This window comes from Psammomys obesus, unplaced genomic scaffold (genome assembly GCF_907164565.1).
Source record: "Psammomys obesus unplaced genomic scaffold, mPsaObe1.curated_primary_1811, whole genome shotgun sequence".
In the NCBI taxonomy this organism is placed as follows: Eukaryota; Metazoa; Chordata; class Mammalia; order Rodentia; family Muridae; genus Psammomys; species Psammomys obesus.
The window spans coordinates 43,204,836-43,226,981 of NW_026585895.1; the positions used below are offsets into that span (position 1 = coordinate 43,204,836).

The 22,146-nt window shown below is 39.1% G+C and overlaps 1 protein-coding gene across 3 annotated transcripts in view; it reads left to right on the plus strand.

Annotated features, from left to right (window-relative positions):
- The window catches only part of Nr6a1 (nuclear receptor subfamily 6 group A member 1), a 177,840-nt gene that overhangs the window by 134,612 nt on the left and 21,082 nt on the right, over positions 1-22,146 (plus strand). For all 3 annotated transcript variants that reach the window (XM_055600251.1, XM_055600252.1, XM_055600253.1), the window contains 2 exons: positions 3,268-3,510; positions 10,175-10,230. In XM_055600251.1, coding sequence (XP_055456226.1) covers positions 3,268-3,510; positions 10,175-10,230 — 299 coding nt within the window. The remainder of the gene's footprint in view (positions 1-3,267; positions 3,511-10,174; positions 10,231-22,146) is intronic.

Consider the following 22,146-nt stretch of genomic DNA (forward strand, 5'->3'; position numbering starts at 1 on the left):
TTGCTAATCTTGGTGTATATTTATTGCTTGGTAGGACAGTATCTGGTTAGTTCTTATTTTTACAGTTTTTATTACATTTTATTCCATATAACTCTTCATAGTACTGGGTAGTTGATCATGGGCTGGAGAGGTGGCTCAGATGTTAAAAACACTGGCTTCTCTTCCAGATGTCCTGAGTTTAATTCCCTGCAACCACCTGGTGGCTCATGACCATTTATAAAGGGATCTAATGACCTCTTCTGGGGTGTAAGTGTACATGCACACAGAGCACTCGTACATTTAAAAAGATACATTTAAAAATTTAAAATAAATTTTATTCCACATGTCCTTGAATGGTACTGGGGAGTTGATCGTTCGTCTCTTGAAAGTCTTTGTTTCTATGTTTGTCTTCTTTAAACGTGACTGAATCTTTCCTAGTTTAAACATAAAATAAAAGCAATCTGCTTGAATGTGCTACTTCTAACAAAGTGTTATCTTGCACTCTTTTGTGTATATCTATATATGCATGGTGTATGTTTCTGGGGGTGTGTATGTGCATCTGTGTGTGTATGTGTGTTTGTGCGTGTGAGTGTGGTTAGGTGGACGTGCATAGGAAGGCCAGAGGCTGACACTGAGAGTCATTCTCCATTGCCATTTACCCTGTTCTTCTAGAGCCAAAGGCTTATTGATTGGGCTGACTGCCTGGCCCAGAGATCTCCTAAAATCCATCAGCCTTTCCTTTCCTGCTGGCAGTACTGGGGGCTCACAGACTGTTGGTGTTAGGAATCTAAACTCAGGTTTTCATGCGATATGGCAGGTACTTTGTTGACTCCATCTATCCATCCATCCATCCATCCATCCATCCATCCATCCATCCATCCATCTTTATATGGATTATAATCTATAAGTAGTTGTTTTCTTTCTTTACCAAATATTTGCTACTTGTTTTATTTTGGTGATGGAGATAAAACCCACAGCTTTGAGCAATCCCAAACAAGCACTTTACTGCCTAGCTGTCTTCCCAGCCCTTGTTTGTTTGTTTGTTTGTTTGTTTGTTTGGCCTTTTGAGATAAGATCTCACTAAGTGGCCCAGACTAACCTGAAATTTGAGGTTTTCCAGCCTCTACCTTGAGAGTGCAGGGTTACAGACCCTCACCTTCACTCCTGGCCTGTTTTTATTTCAGTGTGATTCTCGCCCAAACCCCTGCAAAGGTGTTCACTTTCTGATCTTTGAGCCTTTTCTTTTTCTTACACTCTTCCATCTGTTGCATTTAACAGTGTTATCATCTTTGGAAAGCTCTTTCATCTACATTTCTGTAGTAATCGTGGATATATAACCAATCTACCCTTTTCTTCTATGGAAACTATGCCCTCTCATTTGACTTCCCTCAATCCTTACCTTTCTCTGAATATCCTGTTTCCTCTTGCTGTATTTCTTCGGGTCTTCTGCCCTGGTGGTGGTTCCGATCTGTTGGCCTAGCTTTAGCTCTTTAAATGTTGTTGACTTTCAAATTCTTCATTTTGGCCCTAACCTTTGTCTCCTCAGCACCACCCTTTTTTTTAACCAAAACTTTTACATCTGCTTCTTTAACATGGCTACTGCCTATATGCCATGATCTGTCTTTTGCCTTTCTTGCATGGTGCATGTAACCGGGGCTAATATTTTACCTTTACTTACTGTTGACTACCAGAGATGACCAGCAGCATTTTGGAAACAACTAGACATGGTGGTACACACTTGTAATCCCAGAACTAAGTGTGGAGACAAAGGACCAGGAGTTCAAAGACAGTCTCAGATATATAACATCCTGAGTCAAAAACCAAATAGCAACAGAAACAAAAACAACAATTTTAGAATAAGGCTATACTCAGATAGGACTCTCATTTTAGGTAAAGATAACCTTATTATATCTCTAGATGGTTTCCTATAGCTTTTCTTGATAGTTTGGTGAAGCTTAGTGAATTATCTGGGTACTCTAGAAAGGAGTGTGACTCCTCTCAGTAAACCCAAGTTGGAGAGAGCTGTCTAGCACCACATTTAAGGCATGACTCATCATGGCAGTAGTTCCTGCTGCTGTACCCTCTTCTCTATCTTCACTTGCTGGTAGGTAGTTATACTTCAAAAGTTGACGGTTCTTTTCACAAAGACAGAGCTAGCAAGTACCTAGTTGTGAACACCCAGGCTTTTCATTTTTAATGTTCTTAATGAGTCTACTGTTTTGGGTTTTTGTTTTGTTTTGTTAATTTGAAATTTTTAAGGTTTTTTTTTTTGTGTGTGAGGTGTGGTAGGGTCATGTGCTGGTGGTGGTGAGAGGACAACTTTTGGTAGTTGGTTTGGTCCATCCACCATGGCTTCTGGAGAGATGGAACACAGGCAAAGACTTGTGCTTTTACTTCCTGAGCCACCTCACGCCCTAGATTTGAGACACTTTATCCATTATCCTTGGTACTCTTTTTTGATGCATGGCTTGCTTTATCTTAGATTAGTCGAAGATTTTCATACTGTCTTATTTTTCCTTTTGACATGACCTCGTGATTGGTGTGAAAAGCACAACAAAGCTCATTTTGTATGTTTTCTACCCTATACTTGGGATCAGCAAATTCCCCCAGAGTGTTACAGGTTCTGCTTGTAGATTCTTTAAAGTCTGAGCCCTTCCACTACAACGTGCAGTTCACTGGTAGTTTAGAGTGTTTTCTTTCTTTTTTTTTTTTAAGATTTATTTATTATGTATACAGTATTCTGCCTACATGAACACCTGCATGCCAGAAAAGGGCACCAAATCTCACTAAAGATGGTAGTGAGCCACCATGTGGTTGCTGGGAATTGAACTCATGATCTCTGGAAGAGCAGCCAGTGCTCTTAATCTCTGAGCCATCTCTCCAGCCTGAGTATTTCTTTTGCAAGGCTAGTTTTTACTCATTGATTTTTTTTTATAAGTTTATTCATTCAGGGTTTCAGGTGCCTGTTATTGTTAAAAGCTCAGCTCTTCAGCTGTGACTGATGAGCTTTATGTCTTGACTTTAAAGTGCTCATTTGTCCATTTTCCTCTATATTTTAGGAAGAGACAGAGAGGAAGAATACTGTGTTACTAGATTAAAAGCACAGAGTTAGAAAAACAGCTCTTTCCCAAAGACCTAATGGGTACATGATTTGGAGAAGGCACTCCAGTGACTTGCCAGGCTGCCTGAAGTTATGGTATTTGTGATTTACCCAGCAGGCCTGAAGGTTTTAGGAACTGCGAATTTAACCTCTTTGTCTCCACTATGCTCTAACTTGTACACATTCAGTTTCTGTTCCAGATGATCGAGCTGAACAACGAACCTGTCTCATCTGTGGGGACCGTGCCACAGGCTTGCACTATGGAATCATCTCCTGTGAGGGCTGCAAAGGTTTTTTCAAGAGAAGCATTTGCAACAAACGTGTGTATCGGTGCAGTCGTGACAAGAACTGTGTCATGTCCCGGAAGCAGAGGAACAGGTGCCAGTACTGCCGCCTGCTTAAGTGTCTCCAGATGGGCATGAACAGGAAGGGTGAGTTGGTGCTCAGGGCTCTCTCTGCCTACCCTTCACCCATCCCCTCATCTGCAACTATTATACTTTCCAATTATTCTTTCACTGTGCTCTATACTCCACAAACCTATTCAGGGAACAGTGATAGGAATTTAATTGGGAAGGCATAAAGTAGGATATTGTTTTGTGTACTAGATACAGCATACTCAGACTGTAGAAATATTTAGAAGTTTGTCTAGTTCGGTAAAGAGTTTGAAGTTTATTGAGTTTTCTGGGCACTATTAGCCTGAGATACCATGACTAAACTGATTCTAATCTTTGAAGGATTAGGTAGAGAGAGCAAAATAGCCAACTAGAAAGTTATTAGAAAGGCCAAGCAGGGGCCTGGAGAGAACACATACTGCTGTTGTAAAGGATTCTGGTTCAGTTTCCAGAACGCACATGGCAGTTCAGAACCGACTGTGACTCTAGATCCTCAGTTCTAGCGAATCTGATGCCTTCTTCAAGTCTCTCTGGGCAGTTGCTTTCGCATGCACATATCTCTTGCATAGACACATAATTTAAATTTTTGTAAAATAAATATTTAAAAAAATATACTGGATGGCAAGAAGGCTCAATAGATAAAGGTGCTTGCCACCAGGCCTCTCCACCTGAGTTTCATTTCTAGGACCTGTGTGTTTATCTCCTGACCTCCACAGGAGTGCCTTGATATATTTGTACCCCGACACATACATACCTACATACAATAAATGTATTTTAAGTGTATTTATTTAATTTCATGGTATGTGTGTTCCTGAGTATATATATTTGTTTCGTGTTTACATAGGAACCTGTGAATCAATAAAGGCATCAGATCCTGTGGTACTGGAGTTACAGACATTTGTGAGCCAACATGTGGGTGCTGGGAACTGAACCCAGATCCTCTGCAAGACCAGCCAGTGCTCATAACCACTGTGCCATCAAGGTGTTAGAAATGATAATGAAAAGCTCTACAGTGGTAGTACACACCTTTAATTAATCCCATACTCAGGAGGAGAGAGAGAGAGAATATGGTGAAAAACTAAACTAGAAATGAAAAAAAAAAACATAAAAAGGATATTTTGAGAGCTTTACTATTTTAGGGAAAGATGAGAGAAAGGCCTGGCAAAATAGCTCAGCAGGGAAAAGTGCCTGGCACCAAAGCCTGGTGACCGGAGTTCAGTGACTGCAGACCATATGCTAGAAGGAGCGAATCAACTCCAGACAGTTGTCCCCTGACCTTCACAGGTAGGTTGTGGCATATATACCCCTATACACACATATATTAGCTAAACAAAAAGGAAAAAGAAAAGTAAGAGTTATTAATAATTTAATGTCTTCTAGTTTATTTACAGAACCTATATTTATTGAGCACTTAGGTGTGCCATAAACAACTCTGTACTTTGCATTCTCCATGTGTTGGTCATACACACCAATCCTATTGACTCTTTTTGTATTCCATCCTCTTTTATTGTACTCATTGTATTTCTTTTATTTTTGAGACATAGTCACATACTGTAGCCCAGGCTTGCAAAGATTTCTTTATATATTCTAGTCTGTCCTCCAACTTACAGCAACCTTCCTGCTTCAGCCTCAAAAGTGTTGTGACTATAGATATGAGCAACCATACCTGACTTCATTTTTCTTTCTTTTTTTTTCTATTGTATGTATGCTTAAATGATGAAAATCATTTTTTTTCAACTTTTATTAATTACACTTTATTCACTTTGTGTCCCCCCATAAACATTTTCCTAATCCCACATTTTCTCCCCCTTCTTCACGCATGCCCCTCCCCAAGTCCACTGATAGGGGAGGTCCTCCTCTCCTTCCTTCTGATCTTAGTCCTATTGACTTTTACCCCCAGTTTAAACATGCAGCTTGGGGACATAAAAATCACTTAGTAATACTTATCTTATGGATGATTATGGTGACAGTTAATAATTTTGAAGTTACAATGTGTTATGCAGAGCTCTGCCTAACCACGGAGGCAATATACTGTTCTATAAATTTCCTGAGTGGCATAACTATTTGCATATTAGAATACCATGTGTTTGCTGCATGTTAAACAAATATGATAGGAAGGCATTTGAAATGTTGCCAAGTTTGTTCCCTGCCTATCTTTGTAGCTTCTCTGGCTGGAGCAGGGTCCCAGGGCCAGATGTTACACCATTCTACATGCACTTGTTTGTTTTTCTACCTGGAAGCCCATTCTCTTCCCTGTTACTACTTGTCTCTTACAGAAATCCTTTCCAGTTACCAATATCAGACCAGTTCTGTCTTTCTACTCTTGGTTTGGCTTTCTTGATACTCCACTTTCCTCATCTCCATTGCCCAGGGCCTGTGACTGCTAAATACCTCAAGCCTCACTCTTAGGGATACCTTCTTGACAACATACACAGATTAATTATTCTGGTTATTTATTTGGCATGTGGGATTCTGAGCCTCCAGCTAAACTCATGCTTTAGGGAAGAGAAACATACTTTGTAATTCCTCTTAAAGCCCTGTGCTACAGCCCAGACGTGGATAGAGAGTAGCCTGTTTGTCGTCCCTGAAGCTGGTTTAGTAGCCTAGTGAAGGCTGCTGAGGGAAACCTGCCACCTTCTGGTTAATCTTGAGAAAGCAGGACTAAATTACATTTGCCATGGGCATTTTTGAAAGTGAATTCTCTGAAACTTTCATGGCTGGTGATGTACAATTTTATTTATTTTTCAAAAGCCATAAACTGTGCATTACTAAAAAGTGAGTTTTAATGGACATAAAAAGTTAGTCAAATGTGTTGGGGTGGAGAGATTGATCAACACCGTAATGATGAGTTCATCTAACTGGTATAAAAATGAATCACATAACCACACCAAGGTAGTAAGGAGGAAGGAAGCTGGCCTCGGAAAGCAGTATTTTAACTGAATATTGTAATGGTAAGGAAAAAATCATATACAAACAAAGCACTCTAGTTTGTAAAGTTGTTTCAAGGTTATATGTTAGGAATTCTGTCTTTAATTGACTGCTATGGTTGAACAAGCAAATAAATATACTGTATTTGAGAAAGAAGTTATTAATCAAGAAAGGCTAGAATGAAAACTTGGTAAAAATCAGTGGTATCAATATGGCACTCATGTCTGGGTGGATGGATAGATGGATGGACAATAGGTAGGTAAGTAGGTAGATAGATAGGTAGGTAGATGGATGGATGAGTTAGTAAACATACATGTATTTATAAAGTCTAATAGTTACATGAGGTTAGACTACACACACAGCACCCAGATCTTGTTTTTAGTGTCAGTAAAAATAGTGAGGTCTCCATGGAGAACTAATTGAATGCAGGACTGGAAGAAGAAAACTATAAGCCTGGAGAGTTTTAGAGTACTTGGAAAAAAAAAAAATAGGAGGTGCTTAGAGAGAGAATGGGTTGGAGAGCCTGAAGAAATGGCTTAGTGGTTAAGAGCATTTACTAATTTGCAGAGGACCAGAGTCTGGATCCCAGCACCCGCGTCAGGCAGCTCACTATCACCTTTAACTCCATCTCTAGGAGATTCAGGATCCGTTTCTGACCGCCACAGGCATCCACATAAACATCATAAATAGTAAGAGAGAGAGCATTTGTGGTCATGTGAGTGAGCACACAGGACACAGTGAAAGGGCACAGAACTCAACCTGAGAGTTTCTAGTAACTACGGTTGTTCTAACTGAATATCTCTAAATTTGTTTGTAGGCTCAGAAATAAGTATCTGCATGTTCATACTGATATAAATGCCTGACTGAAAAAACAGAAGTGACCCTTCTTCCTTATGAAAGAATTTCATTAAGTGGAGAAGGCATGATGAAAATACAAGTCACTGTTAGACCCGCAATACCCCAGAACTAACTTGAAGCCAAAGTCCACTGTAGGGAGTCCAACAGAAATTAGCAAGGGTTTAAACAAAAGTGTAGTCTATGACTGGTGAAACATCATGACCAAAAAACACGTTGGGGAGGAAAGGGTTTCTTTGGCTTATACTTCTATATCACTGTTCTTCATCGAAGGAAGTTGGGGGTCAGGAACTCAAACAAAGCAGGGAACCTGGAAGCAGGGTCTGATGCAGAGGCCATGGAGGAGTACTGCTTACTGGATTTGCTCACCAGCTTACTCTTCATGGCTTGTTCAGCCTGCTTTCTTATAAAACCCAGGACCATCTACCCAGGGGTATCCCCAACCACAATGAAGACTGGGCCCTACCTCCTTCAATTACTGATTAAGAGAATGTTACATAGTCTTGCTTATATAGCCTGATTCTATGGAGGCATTTTCTTGCTTGAGGTTCCATCCTTTCAGTTGAGTTTAGCTTGTGTCAAGTTGACATAAGACTATCCAGGATAGTTAGTATCACTAGTAAATATACCAGCATTTTTTACCCCTGTAAGAAAATGCTGAGAAAAGCTTAAGCACACATACACAGAAATGAGAGTATGGGGAGAAACAGACACATCCCGAGAGAGAGAGAGACAGAAGAAGTTCATTATCAGATTACTCATGAGAAAACTTAGGAGTCCATACTGAAGAGCATTTTTTTTTTCCTCAAAATAACATTGTTGGAAATACTTTTGGAAAGTGTCATGATCATGAAGACAAAGGCTGAAAAGTTGTTACAAATTGGAGTAAATAATAGAAGCATGATTTCTAAATGCAATGTTGAATTCTGGATTGGCTTCTGGACAGAGAAGACATTAGTAGGAAACTGGAGAAATGCTGAGAAAGCTTTACTTTTGTTAATATATAGAAGTATTGTACCAAAGTTAATTTCTTGGTACTGATGAATAGTCTATGGGCTATGCAGCAGATTGACAAAAGGAAAAAGCTAGGTACAGAACATACTGGAACTAACCATACTATTTAGCTATTCTATAAATGTGACCTACCTTAAAATATCAAAAAAAAAAAAAAAGGCTGTTGAGATGGTTTAGTGGGTAAAGGCCAACTCCCACAAGTTGTCCTCTGACCTTCATACACACACATACCATAGCACATGCATACCTACATGTGCACACACATTCTATACAATAAATACACATTTTAATGTAAAAAGTAACTTCAATTTTTTATTGTTGTGTCTATGTTTCTACAACTTAGTAGAGTCAGTTTTCTCTTTCCTCCTCTTATGGTAGTGTCAAGAATCAAACTTGGGTCAGTAGGCTTGCATGGCAATCATGTGTTTTTATTTTCCATCCTAGCTTTTACTTACTTACAGAATCCTCTAGAAAGTCCCACCCCAAGGACTTTGCAGATTCCCCATGGTTCCAGTTTTACTTCATTTTGTTTTGGTGTCAGGTTATTATAGCCAGACGTGTTCTCACATGGTGTATTGGTTTACCCTCTGTTATTGTTAATACTACCTCCTTCAAGCCCCCATCACAATCTTTTTTTTTTTTTCCAGAAATGCCAATGTGGACCACATCACTCCCCTGCATTCCTGCTTATCTCCAGGCTCATCAGCTATGTCCACAAGACATTGGCAACCTAGGCTTCTTATGATCTGGCCATATTTGGTCTCATTACTCACTACTCTTCCCACATATAACTCATTCTCCCAGAATACTTTGTCCTGATTCAACCACTTAAAGTTCCCAGAAAGAACAGGCCATCCTTTGAGCCTTTTAGTACTATTTCTCCCTTCCTTCCTTTTATTTATTTTTTTCAGAACAGAGTTTCTCTGTGTCTCTTTGGCTGTCCTGGAGCTCACTTTGTAGACCAGGCTGGCCTTAAATTGGCAGAGATCCACCTGCCTCTGCCTTCTGACTGCTGGGATAAAGAGAGAGTGCCACCACATCTCATACAATCTTTCATACACTCTTTACTGACCTTGAAGCAATATTTTCTACCTTCCTAAATCCTCCTGAAAGATTCAGTTCAAAAGTTGTCTTTTTCCAAAGCCTTTCCCTGTGTTGTGCCCCCATATTAAGAACCTTCATTAATAATATTACAAGGCATAGTGATACATGCCTATAATGCCAGCACATTAGAGGAGATAGCAAGGAGAAATTCTAAGTCAGCCTTAGCTATGTTACAAGTTCAAGGCCAGTTTGGGCTACATAAGACTGTCTTTAAAAAATTAATTTGATAATAATAATTGTTGTTGTTGTTGTTTTGTTTTGTTTGTCTCAAACTCTGGTCCCAGGATATCTAGTACCCTCTGCCAGCCTCTGTGGAAACCATACTTGGTACACAGAAATACATACAGACAAAACACCCATATGCATAAAAATAAAGTTTAAAATTTAAAGCTTAAAAACAAACCCCACCTAAGTATCATTTAGGGGCTGGATAAATGGCTCAATGGTAAAGAGCACTTTCTGCTCGTGCAGAGGACCCAAATGGTTTCCAGTACCCACAATCATCTGTAAGTCTGATTCCTAGGAATCTTATGTATCTTCTGACCTTTGTGGGCACCAGGCATGTATGGGGTATACACATGCAGGAAAGATACTCGTGTGCGTGCGTGCATGTACGTGTGTTGAGCCAGGGTCTCACCATATGGATCTCAATATCCTGGAACTCTTCTTCTGTAGATGAGGTTGGCCTCAAATACACAGTGATCAGACTTTCTCTGCCTGCTGAGTGCTAGGACAGATAAGTTTTCATTTTCTTCATAAATGACCGTGAGTGTGCTTCTGACTGTCTTACATTTCTTTCTAGCCATCAGAGAAGATGGCATGCCTGGAGGCCGGAACAAGAGCATTGGACCAGTCCAGGTGAGTCCTTATACCCACTCTCTTAGTATGTTCTAGAAGCTTGGTAATCAAAATGTTCCTTCAGCCATTCCCCTTGATCCTCTCTTCTGCCATCTTTGTTTTCATTCCTATAAAACTGCTTTTAGAGTCTGAATGTGAAAACATTTTTAAAGTTGGTTTGGTTTTTTTTGTTTGTTTGTTTGTTTGTTTTTTGTTTTTTAAATGTGCATTGGTGTTTTGCCTGCATACTTGTCTCGGTGAGAGTGCCAGAACTTGGAGTTACAGGCAGTTATGAGCTGCCATGTGGGTGCTGGGAATTGTACCTGGGTCCTCTAAACCCCAATGCGCTTAACTGCTGAAATTTTTAAAGTCCTAAGTGTTGAAGTTAATGGATTCAAGCTCTTCTTATGATCTCTCAATCCCTTCCTAGGAATTTCACAGGCAATGAGCTCATTTCTGGTTCTAAATCATCCAGAGATGGTCAGAGATGATCAGTCAGTTAAAGTTATAGGTAACTTAGCCTGCTGGTAATCAGCAAAAATCACCTTGTTGTTCATGTTCTTTTTTTTTTTTTTAATTTTTTTTTAATAAATTATAGTTTATCTACTTTGTATCTCAGCTGTGGCCCCCTCACTTGTCCCCTCCCAATCCCACCTTTCCCCTTCCCTCATCTCCTCCCATACTGCTCCCCAAGTCCACTGATAGGGGAGGAGGATCCCTCTGACCCTAGCCTATCAGATCCTATCAACACTGGCTGCATTGTCTTCCTCTGTGGCCTGGTATGGCTGCTAACCCCTCAGGAGGAGGTGATCAGGAGCAGGCCACTGAATTCATGTTAGAGACAGTCCCTGTTCCTATTACCAGGGAACCCACTTAGAGACTGAGCTGCCATGGGCTACATCTGTGCAGGGGTTCTAGGTTATCTCCATACAAGGTTCTTGGTTGGAGTATCAGTCTCAGAAAAGACCCCTTTGCCCAGATTTTTTGATTCTGTTGCTTTCCTTGTGGAACTCCTGTCCTCTCCAGGTCTTTCTATCTCCCCCTTCTTTCATAAGATTCCCTGTACTCTGCCCAGAGTTTGGCTATGAGTCTCGGCATCTGCTTAGATTCCCTGCTGGGTAGAGTCTTTCAGAGGCCCTCTGTGGTAGGCTCCTGTCCTGTTCCCTGTTTTCTCCCTCTTTCGATGTCTGTCCCATTTGCCTTTCTGAGTGAGGATTGATCATCTTACCCACAGTCTTCCTTTTTGCATAGCTTCTTTAGGTGTACAGATTTTAGTATGTTTATCCTATATTATATGTCTAATATCCACTTATAAGTGGGTATATACCATGTGTGTCTTTCTGCTTCTGGGAAACCTCCATCAGGATGATCTTTTCTAGATCCCACAATTTGCCTACAGATTTCATGATGTCCTTCCACTGTGTAAATGTACCACAATTTTTGTATCCATTCCTCAGTTGAGGGACGTCTGGGTTGTTTCCAGATTCTGGCTATTACCAATAAAGTTGCTATGAAAATGGTTAAGCAAATGTCCTTGTTGTATACTTGAACATATTTTGGACATATGCCTAGGAATGGTATGGCTGAATCTTGCTTGAGGTAACACTATTCCTAATTATCTGAGAGAACGCAAGATTGATTTCCAAAGTGGTTGTTCAAGTTTACATTCCCACCAGCAGTGGAGGAGGGTTCCCCTTTCTCGATCCTCTCCAGCATGTATTGTCACTTCAGTTTTTTATCTTAGCTATTCTGATGGGTGTAAATTGAAATCTCAGAGGGTTTTTTTAATTTGCATTTCCCTGATAACTAAGGATGTTGAGTATTTCTTGAAGTGTTTCTCTGCCATTTGATATCTCTCTATTGAGAATTCTCTGTTTAGCTCTGTTCCACATTTTTACTTGATTTGTTGCTTTTTAAATTATAATTTATTTCATTTTATTTTATCTATTATGTTTACAATGTTTTGCCTGCATGTGTGCCTGCAGGCAGGCCAGAAGAGGGCACTAGATCCACCATGTGGTTGCTGGGAATTGAACTCAGGACCTCTGGAAGAACAGTGTTCTTAACCTCTGTGCCATCTCTCCAGCCCCACTGTTTAAATTCTTAAGTTCGTTATATATTCTGGATATTAGCCCTCTGTCAGATATAGGGTTGGTGAAGATCCTTTCCCAGTCTGTAGGCAGTCATTTTGTTTTGATAACAGTGTCCTTTGCTTTACAGAAGCTTTTCAGTTTCATGAGGTCCCATTTACTGATTGTTGATCTTAGAGCCTGTCCTGTTGGTGTTTTGTTAAGGAAGTTGTCTCCTGTACCAACGAGGTCAAGGCTCTTCCCCACTTTTTCTTCTAACAGATTTAGTGTCTCTGGTTTTATGTTGAGTCTTTGATCCACTTGGACTTTACTTTATGCAGGGTGATAAATATGGATCTATTTGCATTTTTTTACATGTAGACATCCAGCTAGACCAACACCATTTGTTGACTTTTTTTCATTGCATGGTTTTGACTTCTTTGTCTAAAATCAAGTATCCATAGGTGTGTGGGTTAATTTCTGGATCTTGTATTCGATTCCATTGATCCACCATTCTGTTTCTATGCCAGTACTATGCAGTTTTTATTACTGTTGCTCTGTAGTACAGCTTGAGATCAGGGATGGAGATACCTCCAGGTGATCTGTTGTTGTACAGAATTGCTTTAGCAATTCTGAGTTTTTTGTTTTTCCATATGGAATTGAGAATGGTCCTTTCAAGTTCTATAAAGAATTGTTTTGTTATTTTGATGGGAATTGCATTGAATCTGTATATTGCTTTTGACAGGATGGCCATTTTCACTGTGTTAATCCTACCGATCCATGAGCATGGGAGATCTTTCCATCTTCTGATGTCTTCTTCAATTTCCTTCTTCAGAAACTTGAAGTTTTTTTTTTTTTTTCAAACAGGTCTTTCACTTGATTTGTTAGAGTCACTTAAGTACTTTATGTTGTTTCCCTAATTTATTTCTCAGCCCTTTTGTTTTTTGTATACAGAAGGGCTACTGCTTTTTTTGAGTTAATTTTGTATCCGGCCACTTTGCTGAAGGTGTTTATCAGCTGAAGGAGTTCTCTGGTTCAATTTTTTGGGTCACTCGTGTATACTATCATATCATCTGCAAAAAGTGACTTCTTTGACTTCTTCCTTTCCGATTTGTGTCTCCTTGATCTTTAGTTGTCTTACTGCTCTAGCTAGGACTTCAAGTACTATGTTGAAGATATATGGAGAGAGTGGGCAGCCTTGTCTTGTCCCTGATTTCAGTGGAGTTGATTCAAGTTTCTCTCTGTATAGTTTGATGTTAGCTATAGGCTTGGTGTATATTGTCTTTACTATGTTTAGGTATGTGCCTTGTATCCCTGATCTCTCCAAGACTTTAAACATGAATGGGTGTGGATTTTGTCAGATGCTTTTTCAGCATTTAAGGAGATGATCATGTGGTTTTTTTTTCCATCATTTTATTTATATGGTGGATTACATTGATGGATTACCATATATTGAATCACCCTTGCATGCCTGGGATGAAGCCTACTTGGTCATGGTGGATGATATCTTTTATGTGTTCTTGGATTCGGTTTGCAAGTATTTTATTGAGTATTTTTACATCACTGTTCATAAGAGAGATGTTTGAAGTTCTCTTTTTTTTTTTGTTGGGTCTTTGCATGGTTTAGGTATCAAGGTGACTGTGGCTTCACAGAATGAATTTGGTAATGTTCCTCTGTTTCTATTTTGTGAAATAGTTTGAAGAGAATTACAGTTACCTCTTCTTTGAAGGTCTGGTAGAATTCTGCGCTGAAACCATCTGGCCCTGGGTTTGTTTTTGTTTTTTGTTTTTGTTTTTTGTTTTTTGTTTTTTTTTTTTGGAAGGCAGACTTTTTTGATGACTGCTTCTATTTCCTTGGGGGATATAGGACTATTTAATCTATTTATTTACCTGATCTTGATTTAATATTGGTAAATGGACTCTATCAAGAAAATTGTCCATTTCATTTAGTTTTTCAAATTTTGTGGCATATAGGCTTTTGTAGTAAGACCTAATGATTGTTTTGATTTCTTCAGTGTCTATTGTTATATCCCTCTTTTTGTTTCTGATTTTGCTGATTTGGATAGTTTCTCTCTGCCTTTTAGTTAGTTTGGCAAAGGGTTTGTCTAGCTTGTTGATTTTCTCGAAGAACGAATTCTTGGTCTCATTGATTCTTTGAATTGTTTTCTTTGTTTCTAATTCACTGATTTCAGCTCGGAGTTTGATTTCTAATCATCTACTCCTCTTGGGTGTATGTGCCTTCCCCCCCCCCCCCCCCCCAGGGCTTTTAGGTGTACATTAAGTTGCTTGTATGAGATGTCTCAAACTCTGTTCTGGAGGCACTTAGTGCTATGAATTTTCCTCTTAGCGTTGCTTTCATTGTGTCCCATAAGTTTGGGTTAAGTTGTCCCTTCATTTTCATTGAATTTTAGGAACTCTCTAATTTCTGTTTTCCTTTCTTCCCTGACCAAGCAGTCATTGAGTAGAAAGTTGTTTAGTTTCCGTGTGTATGTATGATTTTTGTTATATATGTTTTGATCTTTTTGTATCTGAAGCTTGCTTTATGCCCAACTATATGGTCAATTTTTGAGAAGGTTCGATGAGGTGCTGAAAAGAAGGCGTACTCTTTTGAGTTTGGGTGAAAAGTTCTGTAAACATCTATTAGGTCCAATTGATTTAGGACCTCTGTAAGTGCCATTATTTCCCTATTTAGCATCTGTCTAGATGATCTGTCCCTTGGTGAGAGTGGAGTGTTGAAGTCTCCCACAATTAAGGTGTTGGGATTGATATGTGATTTGAGCTTTAATAATGTTTTGTTTACAAACGTAGGGGCTCTTGTATTTGGGGCATAGATGTTCAGGATTGTGATGTCCTCCTGGTGGATTTTTCCTTTGAGTAATTTTGGTTGGAAGTCTATTTAATAAAATTAAGTTAGCTACCCCAGCTTGTTTTCTGGATCCATTTGCTTGAAAAACATTTTTCCAGCCCTTTACGCTGAGGTAGTGTTTACCTTTGTTGCAGAGGTGTGTTTCTTGGATGAAGCAGAATGTTGGAACCTGTTTCCACAACCATTCTGTTAGTCTGTGTCTTTTTATTGGAGAGTTGAGTTTATTGATGTTGATAGATAATAGTGATCAATGAATGTTAGTTTATTTGTGGAGTTGTTGGTGTTACTGTGATTCAATGCATGTTTTCTTTTAATTTTTTGTTGTGAAGGTGTCTTTTCCTGTGTTTTCTTGGGTGTAGTTGATTTCATTGGGTTGGAGTTTTCCTTCTAGTATCTTCTGTAGGGCTGGGTTGCTATATAGATATTTCTTAAGTTTAGTTTTGCCATGGAATATTTTGTTTTCTCCATCTATGTTGATTGAAAGCTTTGCTGGGTGGGTTGGCATCTGTGCTCTCTTAGAGTCTGCATGACTTCTTCCCAGGCCCCTCTGGCTCTCTTAGTTTCTGTTGAGAAGTCTGGTGTGATTATGATAAGTCTACCTTTATATGTTACTTGGCCTTTTTCCCTTGCTACTTTTAATATTTTTTCTTTGTATTGTAGGTTTAGTTTTTTTACTATTATGTGACATGAGGAATTTCTTTTCTTGTCTAGTATATTTGGTGTTCTGTAGGTCTCTTGTATGTTAATGGACATCTCTTTCTTTAAGTTGGGAAAATTTTCTTTTATCATTTTCTTGAAAATATTTTCTGGACCTTGGAGCCTGGAATCTTCTTTTTCGACTATTCCTATTATTAGATTTCATCTTTTCATGGCATCCTTGATTTCTTGGATGTTTTGTATTTGGAACTTTTTCAATTTTGCTTTTTCTTTGAGAGCTGTATCAATTTCTGCAAGTGTATCTTCAGTGCCTGAGATTCTGTCTTCCATCTCTTGTATTCTGTTGGCGATACTTACCTTTGTGGTTCCTGATCTTTTCTCTAAGTTCTGTAGCCCCAGTGTTTTCTCTTTTTGTGTTTTCTTCTTTGATTCTAATTCTGTTTTCATCTCTTGCACCATTTCCTTCCTCTGTTTGAATGTGGATTCCTGTCTTTCCATGATGGCCTCTTTTTTGTTGTTGTTGTTGTTTGTTTCCTCTCTATATGCCTCTACATGTGCCTCTATTTGTCTGACTGTATTTGCCTATATTTCTTTGAGAGCTTTGTTCATTTCCTCTTTACGTGCCTCTAATAACTACATAAGTATAAATTTGTGATCATTTTCCTTTGTTTCTGATGAATTAGAATACCCATTGATTTTTGGGGTTGCTGGTAAAGTCATGATGTCCTGATTTTTATTGAATGTGTTTTTACGCCAATGATTTAGCCGTCTGCTTATCCATAACCTTTGCTGTTTGTTCCTAGAGTCTGTACTTCAGGCTGGTTCCATCTTGTCTCTAGTGTCTGGAGTATTCTTCAGGAAGATGAGGGAGGTCCACCGGTTTGAAAGTAGATGTTGATGTTTCAGCTGTAGCTAAGGAGGAAGGTCGCAGGCGCATGTGTGCAAGCGCAGGTGTGTTCATGGAAGTGTGCCTTGAAGGACAGGGTGCTGTAGCATGTAGATACCTAGAAGGGTGGAGCTTAAGCACATGAGGGGGTGCTGGCCCTGTTCGGGGGTACAATGCACATGCGCAGGTTCTCTGAATACCTCAGTGGCCTACAGGCCTGTCATACTATCTTCCCGGTATTTAGATCTGTCTGGGCTCTAGGAATTGTTTGCCTGGACTCCACTGGTAGACCCACAGAACAGGGGCTTCAGTGTTCATGTTCTTTCACTCTATCCCATAGCTATTTACCAGGTTACTACTCTGCTGGTCTATATACTGTGAGCTTAGTCTTATGAGACAGTAAATAATACCAGAGTACACTGAGAGCTAGCAGAAGATGCCCAGGGATGCTTTTGTTCTTTTTGGAGGCTGGAGAATACTCAGGAAAGGTCTCTTAAGGTGCTTTTGAACTGATTCTTGAAGGGGAAGGAAGATGTAGGTGTTCTGACAAGCTAAACATGGTTTATCAAAGCTAGACAGAATAGAGTGAAATGACACACAGACAGAATCACAGAATAAAACCTGAGTATTAGGCACATCTTGTAGAGTGGCAAAAAATAAGGCAGAGTCCTTGAATTTCAATCAGTTCTCTAAAGAGTGACCTCGGCTCTCTTTAACCTTGTCTCTAAAGATTTTGTGGGACCAGCCTATACCTCCTGTTCTTATTTGCTAGCAGAAGGGTCTCCTGGGTCTAGAAAATTGGATATATTTTATGGCCCACCCATAAATGAATCTCCAAGCACATGGAGAGCCAGGATCGATTTTAAAGATTTTTTTTTTTTAGCTCTATACCAAGAAGCAGTCACATTTGTAAATAGAGAGTGTCACATACAGATTTGCATTTTAGAAAAAATAATTATATACTGATATATGGGAAATTTCCTGCCATTTGAGTACAAAGTATGTTCATATTTGTATGTAAAACTCCCAGCGTTGCTGTTTTGATTAGTTTTATCAAGCATTTTTCTTCCTGTAATTTTCCCTTGAAAATTAATTTATTTTAGTCTGGACTAAAAGCATGTGATTGCGTGTGTATGTGTTATATGTTTGGAGGGAGTGCTGTCATCCATGTAGGCATTCGTGGAGGGTGCCTACACTGTCTTTATGTGCTTCTCTGCCTCATGTTTTTGAGACAAGCTCTTTCACTTACCTGGAGCTTGCCATTGCTTGCTGACTGACAGGCCATACCCCAGGCATGCTCCTGCACTAAGGTTACAGGTGCATATCACTACACCTGACTTTTCTGTGGGTATTGGGGATCTGACTTCAGATCCTCTTACTTGCACAGCAAACACTACTCAAATTTTAAGTATATATGAATGTCTTTAACTCTGTGCCCAGTAGTTCGCGGAGTTTTTTCGTCTTGCATGACTGAAAACTCTACCCATCAAATTCACTATTTTTGCAGATGCTGACTCATTTTCTCTGATTGCACATGCTTTCTTTCTTTCTTTCTTTCTTTGTTTTTGTTTTTTTAAGACAGGGTTTCTCTGTGTAGCCTTATCTGTTCTGGATTCGCTTTGTAGACCATTCTGGCCTTGAACTCAGAGTGATCACCCTGCCTCTGCCTCCCCAAGTACTGGGATTACAGGATGCACCACTGCTCCCAGCTCACAGGCTGCCTTTCAAGGATTGATGATTGTTGGCTGTGCAGGAGTTTGGACACAGTCCTGCTTCTGTAGTTTTGCTTTTGTTGCCTGGGCTTTTAGTGTCTTAACCATGAAGTTGTTGCCAATATGAACCTTAAAAGGCTATTCTTCTATTTTCTTCCAGGAATTTTACAATTTCAGACCTTACATTTAATAAGCTTCAAGTTGATCTTTGTGGGTAGTATAAGACAAGAGAGGTGTTGTTTTCCTCCTTTACTTCTGCCTGCATTCATGTGACTGCCATTTGCCTGGCAATGATAGTTGAAGAAACTGTTCTTTCAGTACTGTGTGGTCTTATATCTTTGAAGGTCATTTGACCATGTACTTCTGAGTGCAGTTCTGGGCTTTTTCTATTTGCATTATAGTGAGCTGTATGTCTATACCACAGTATTTTAATTACTGCAGCTCTGTTGTATGCTTTAAAACCAAGAAGCATGTAGCCTCCAACTTCATTATTCTTTCTTAAGATTGCCCTTGGGGGCTGGAGAGATGGCTTAGTGGTTAAGAGCTCTGTCTGCTCTTCCAGAGGTACTGAGTTCAATTCCCAGTAACCACATGGTGGCTCTCAACAATCTATACTGTCTACTGCTCTCTGCTGGCATGCAGGTACATGTGCAGCTAGAGCATTCAGAATAAATAAATAAAATCAGAGTGAGAGAGACATAGAGGAGAGAGACCCTGGCTCCTGCTTGGAGTCTTTTTTTTTTTTTTTTTTTTTTTTTTTTTTTTTGTGGATTTTAGGATGGTTTTTAAATTTTAGTATTAAGTCTTCTGGTCCACAAACATGCTTTGTGTGTAATTTCTTTCAGCAATATTTTATGCTTTTCGCTGTCTTAAGTCTTTTCATCCTCTTATAACCTTGTTACATTTGTATGCTATTCTAAGTGGAATTTTTTTCTTAAAATTTTCTTTCCAGATTGTTTATTGATAGCATATAACAGAAGAATTGGTTTGTGTTGATTGTTTATTTTGCAACTTTGTTGAATTTATGGGTTCTAACATATTTTTCCTAATATCTTGAGCATTTTCTACTTCATGTTCTCTATGAACACAGATGATTAACTTCTTTCTGTTTAGATGCCCTGCATTTCTTTTTTATTTAATTTCTTAGGCTGGGGTTTTCAGTACTAAAGTGGGCATCTTTTTTTTTTAGAGGAAAGTCTTTCAGTTTTCAACATCTGACACTAGTTTTGGATTTTTCTTATCTGACCCTTATTCATTCTTTTCATATTTAGGTGTAATAGATCATCTATTGGGAAAATTCTTTTTTTGTTAAGATTTATTTATTTTACATATCTGAGTGCTAAACTGCAAGTCACCTGCATGCCAGAAGAGAGGGCATCAGATCCTGGTAGAGATGATTATGAGCCACCACGTGGTTGCTGGGAACTGAACACAGGACCTCTGGGAGAGCAGTCAATGCTCTTAACCACTGAGCCATCTCCTCAGCCCCAGGGAAAATTCTTAAATATTTTTCAATGGGGGGAAAAAGTCTTCTAATATAGTAGCATTTAACGTCTGGGTCGTAATCCCTTTGTGGGCATTGAACAACATTTTTACATGGGTCACCTAAGACCATCAAAAAACACAGAAATTTGGGCTGGAGAGATGGCTCAGAAGTTAAGAGCACTGGCTGTTCTTCCAAAGGTCCTGAGTTCAATTCCCAGCAACCACATGGTGACTCATAGCCATCTATAATGAGATCTGCCCTCTTCTGGTGTGTAGACACACATGCAGGCAGAACACTTATAAATAGAAAATAAATAATATAAGACAAAACACAGATATTTACACTATAACTTATAACAAAGCAAAAGTATAGTTATGAAGTAGCAACAAAAATAATTTTATGATTGGGAGGAACTGAATTAAAGAGTCACAGCATTGGGAAGGTTGAGAGCCGCTGCTCTAGAAGCACCTAATGCAGTCTTGATTCTTTGTAAGACTGCTTCTGTTCTGCCAGGAGGTACTCAGGTTATACAGATGGGTGTAAGCTATTCCTTTGAGAACTCAAGACCAGTGCTCAGAAGAGTCATTTCTCTTGCTGCTATGTTTGTTTGTTTGTTTATCTGTTTGTTTGTTTGTTTGTTTGTTTTTCTGACCATATTATTTTGGTTTTTCCCTATTTACTGATTGATGGTGTATTAGAACTGTGATCTATAAGTTCTCAATTGTGTTTAATTTCCTCAAGATAGAGTTTCTCTGTGTAATAACCCTAAATGCCCTTGAACTCACTTTGTAGACCAGCTGGCCTTGAATTCACGGAGATCTGCCTGCCTCTGCCTATGCCTCCTGAGTACTGGATTTAAGGTGTGTGCCCCTATGCCCAGCTTATATTTAGCTGTTCTTAAAAACAAGGAGAGGTGTAGTTTCCATTTATTGAGCAAATGTTCTTTGTCATATTTTATAACTTTATTTTGGGTTAACTTCTAAGTCAGTCTACTTTGACCTGTATACTTCTTTGCTCTAGCTCCAATGTGATAGCCATGAGCTACAAAAGAGTAATATTGCCTCAGTTTTGCAGACAGATAAGCTGAAACACAGAGAGCTTGGGTGACTTGGTTTGCCCAGTAGCATCTAGCTGGGAAATAACTAATGAAGTTTGAACCCACGTTAAGCATTCCCAAGAAGTTCTGTCCTCTGTGTCAACAAGTTCTATCCTCTGTGTAGTCATTTATCAGTGATTGCCCGTTTTCCTAGCCCATGGGGCCTACAATGGGCAGCAAATCCAGCTTCCAACTGGAGTAAACTGCCTTCATGAGTTGGCTTTTTTCACCCAGCCAGTCTTTGTTTCCTGCCCTTCAAACTCTGTTCTTGCTGTCACCGTGATTAATCAGGCTGCAATGAATTTATGCTTATAAGGATCCTGAAGAGAAAAAGCTGGAGTTTGTTTTTTCATTTAATTTTCAAAAATAATCACTCCATTTCAATTTATATACCAAACTATTTCAGACCAACTTCTTTATCTACTAGTTAAATCCTTCTTACCCTGTATTCTCATTAACATTCAGTTCTTTAAAAAAAAATTTATTATTGTGTGTGTGTGTATATATATATATATATATATATATATTATTGTATATAATAATATATAACATATGTTATTGTATAAATGTTTACATGTGTGTGCAAACACACAAGTGCCATAGTTCATTGTTGGAGGTTAGAGGACAACTTTGTGGAATCTATTGTCTTCTTCCATCTTTATATGGGTTCTAGGGATCAAACTCAGGTCATCAGGCCTGCATGGCAAGCACCTTTACCTGCTGAGCCATCTCACTGGTTCTGCTAGCGTTGACTTCTGAAAGCTTCTGTTTATGATCATAACAGTTCAGGGTTTTTTCAGAGACCACTAGAACAAATAAATATGCAGATTTGAGCCAGACAGGCCTGGTCGAAAATGGCCTTTGAGGTTTCCATAGAAACAACAACAACAAAAATCCTCTGTCCCCTTCTTAGCACTTACTCTGTTCTTTGTTGACTGACTGATTAGGCCTCAGCCCTAGGTTAGAAACTGTATAGAAGATTATTTGTTCTCTATAGAATACTGGACTGAGTATTAGCATGTTTCTGTTTCTTCCTCATACCCCTGGCCACATCTAGTGTACAGCGTGACTTATGTGAGCTGTGATTTCTTCAATTTATTTAATAGACTTGGGAATATCTAGCCTCAAAAGAAGAAGATGAGCCCAGTCCTACTAGATATGCCAAG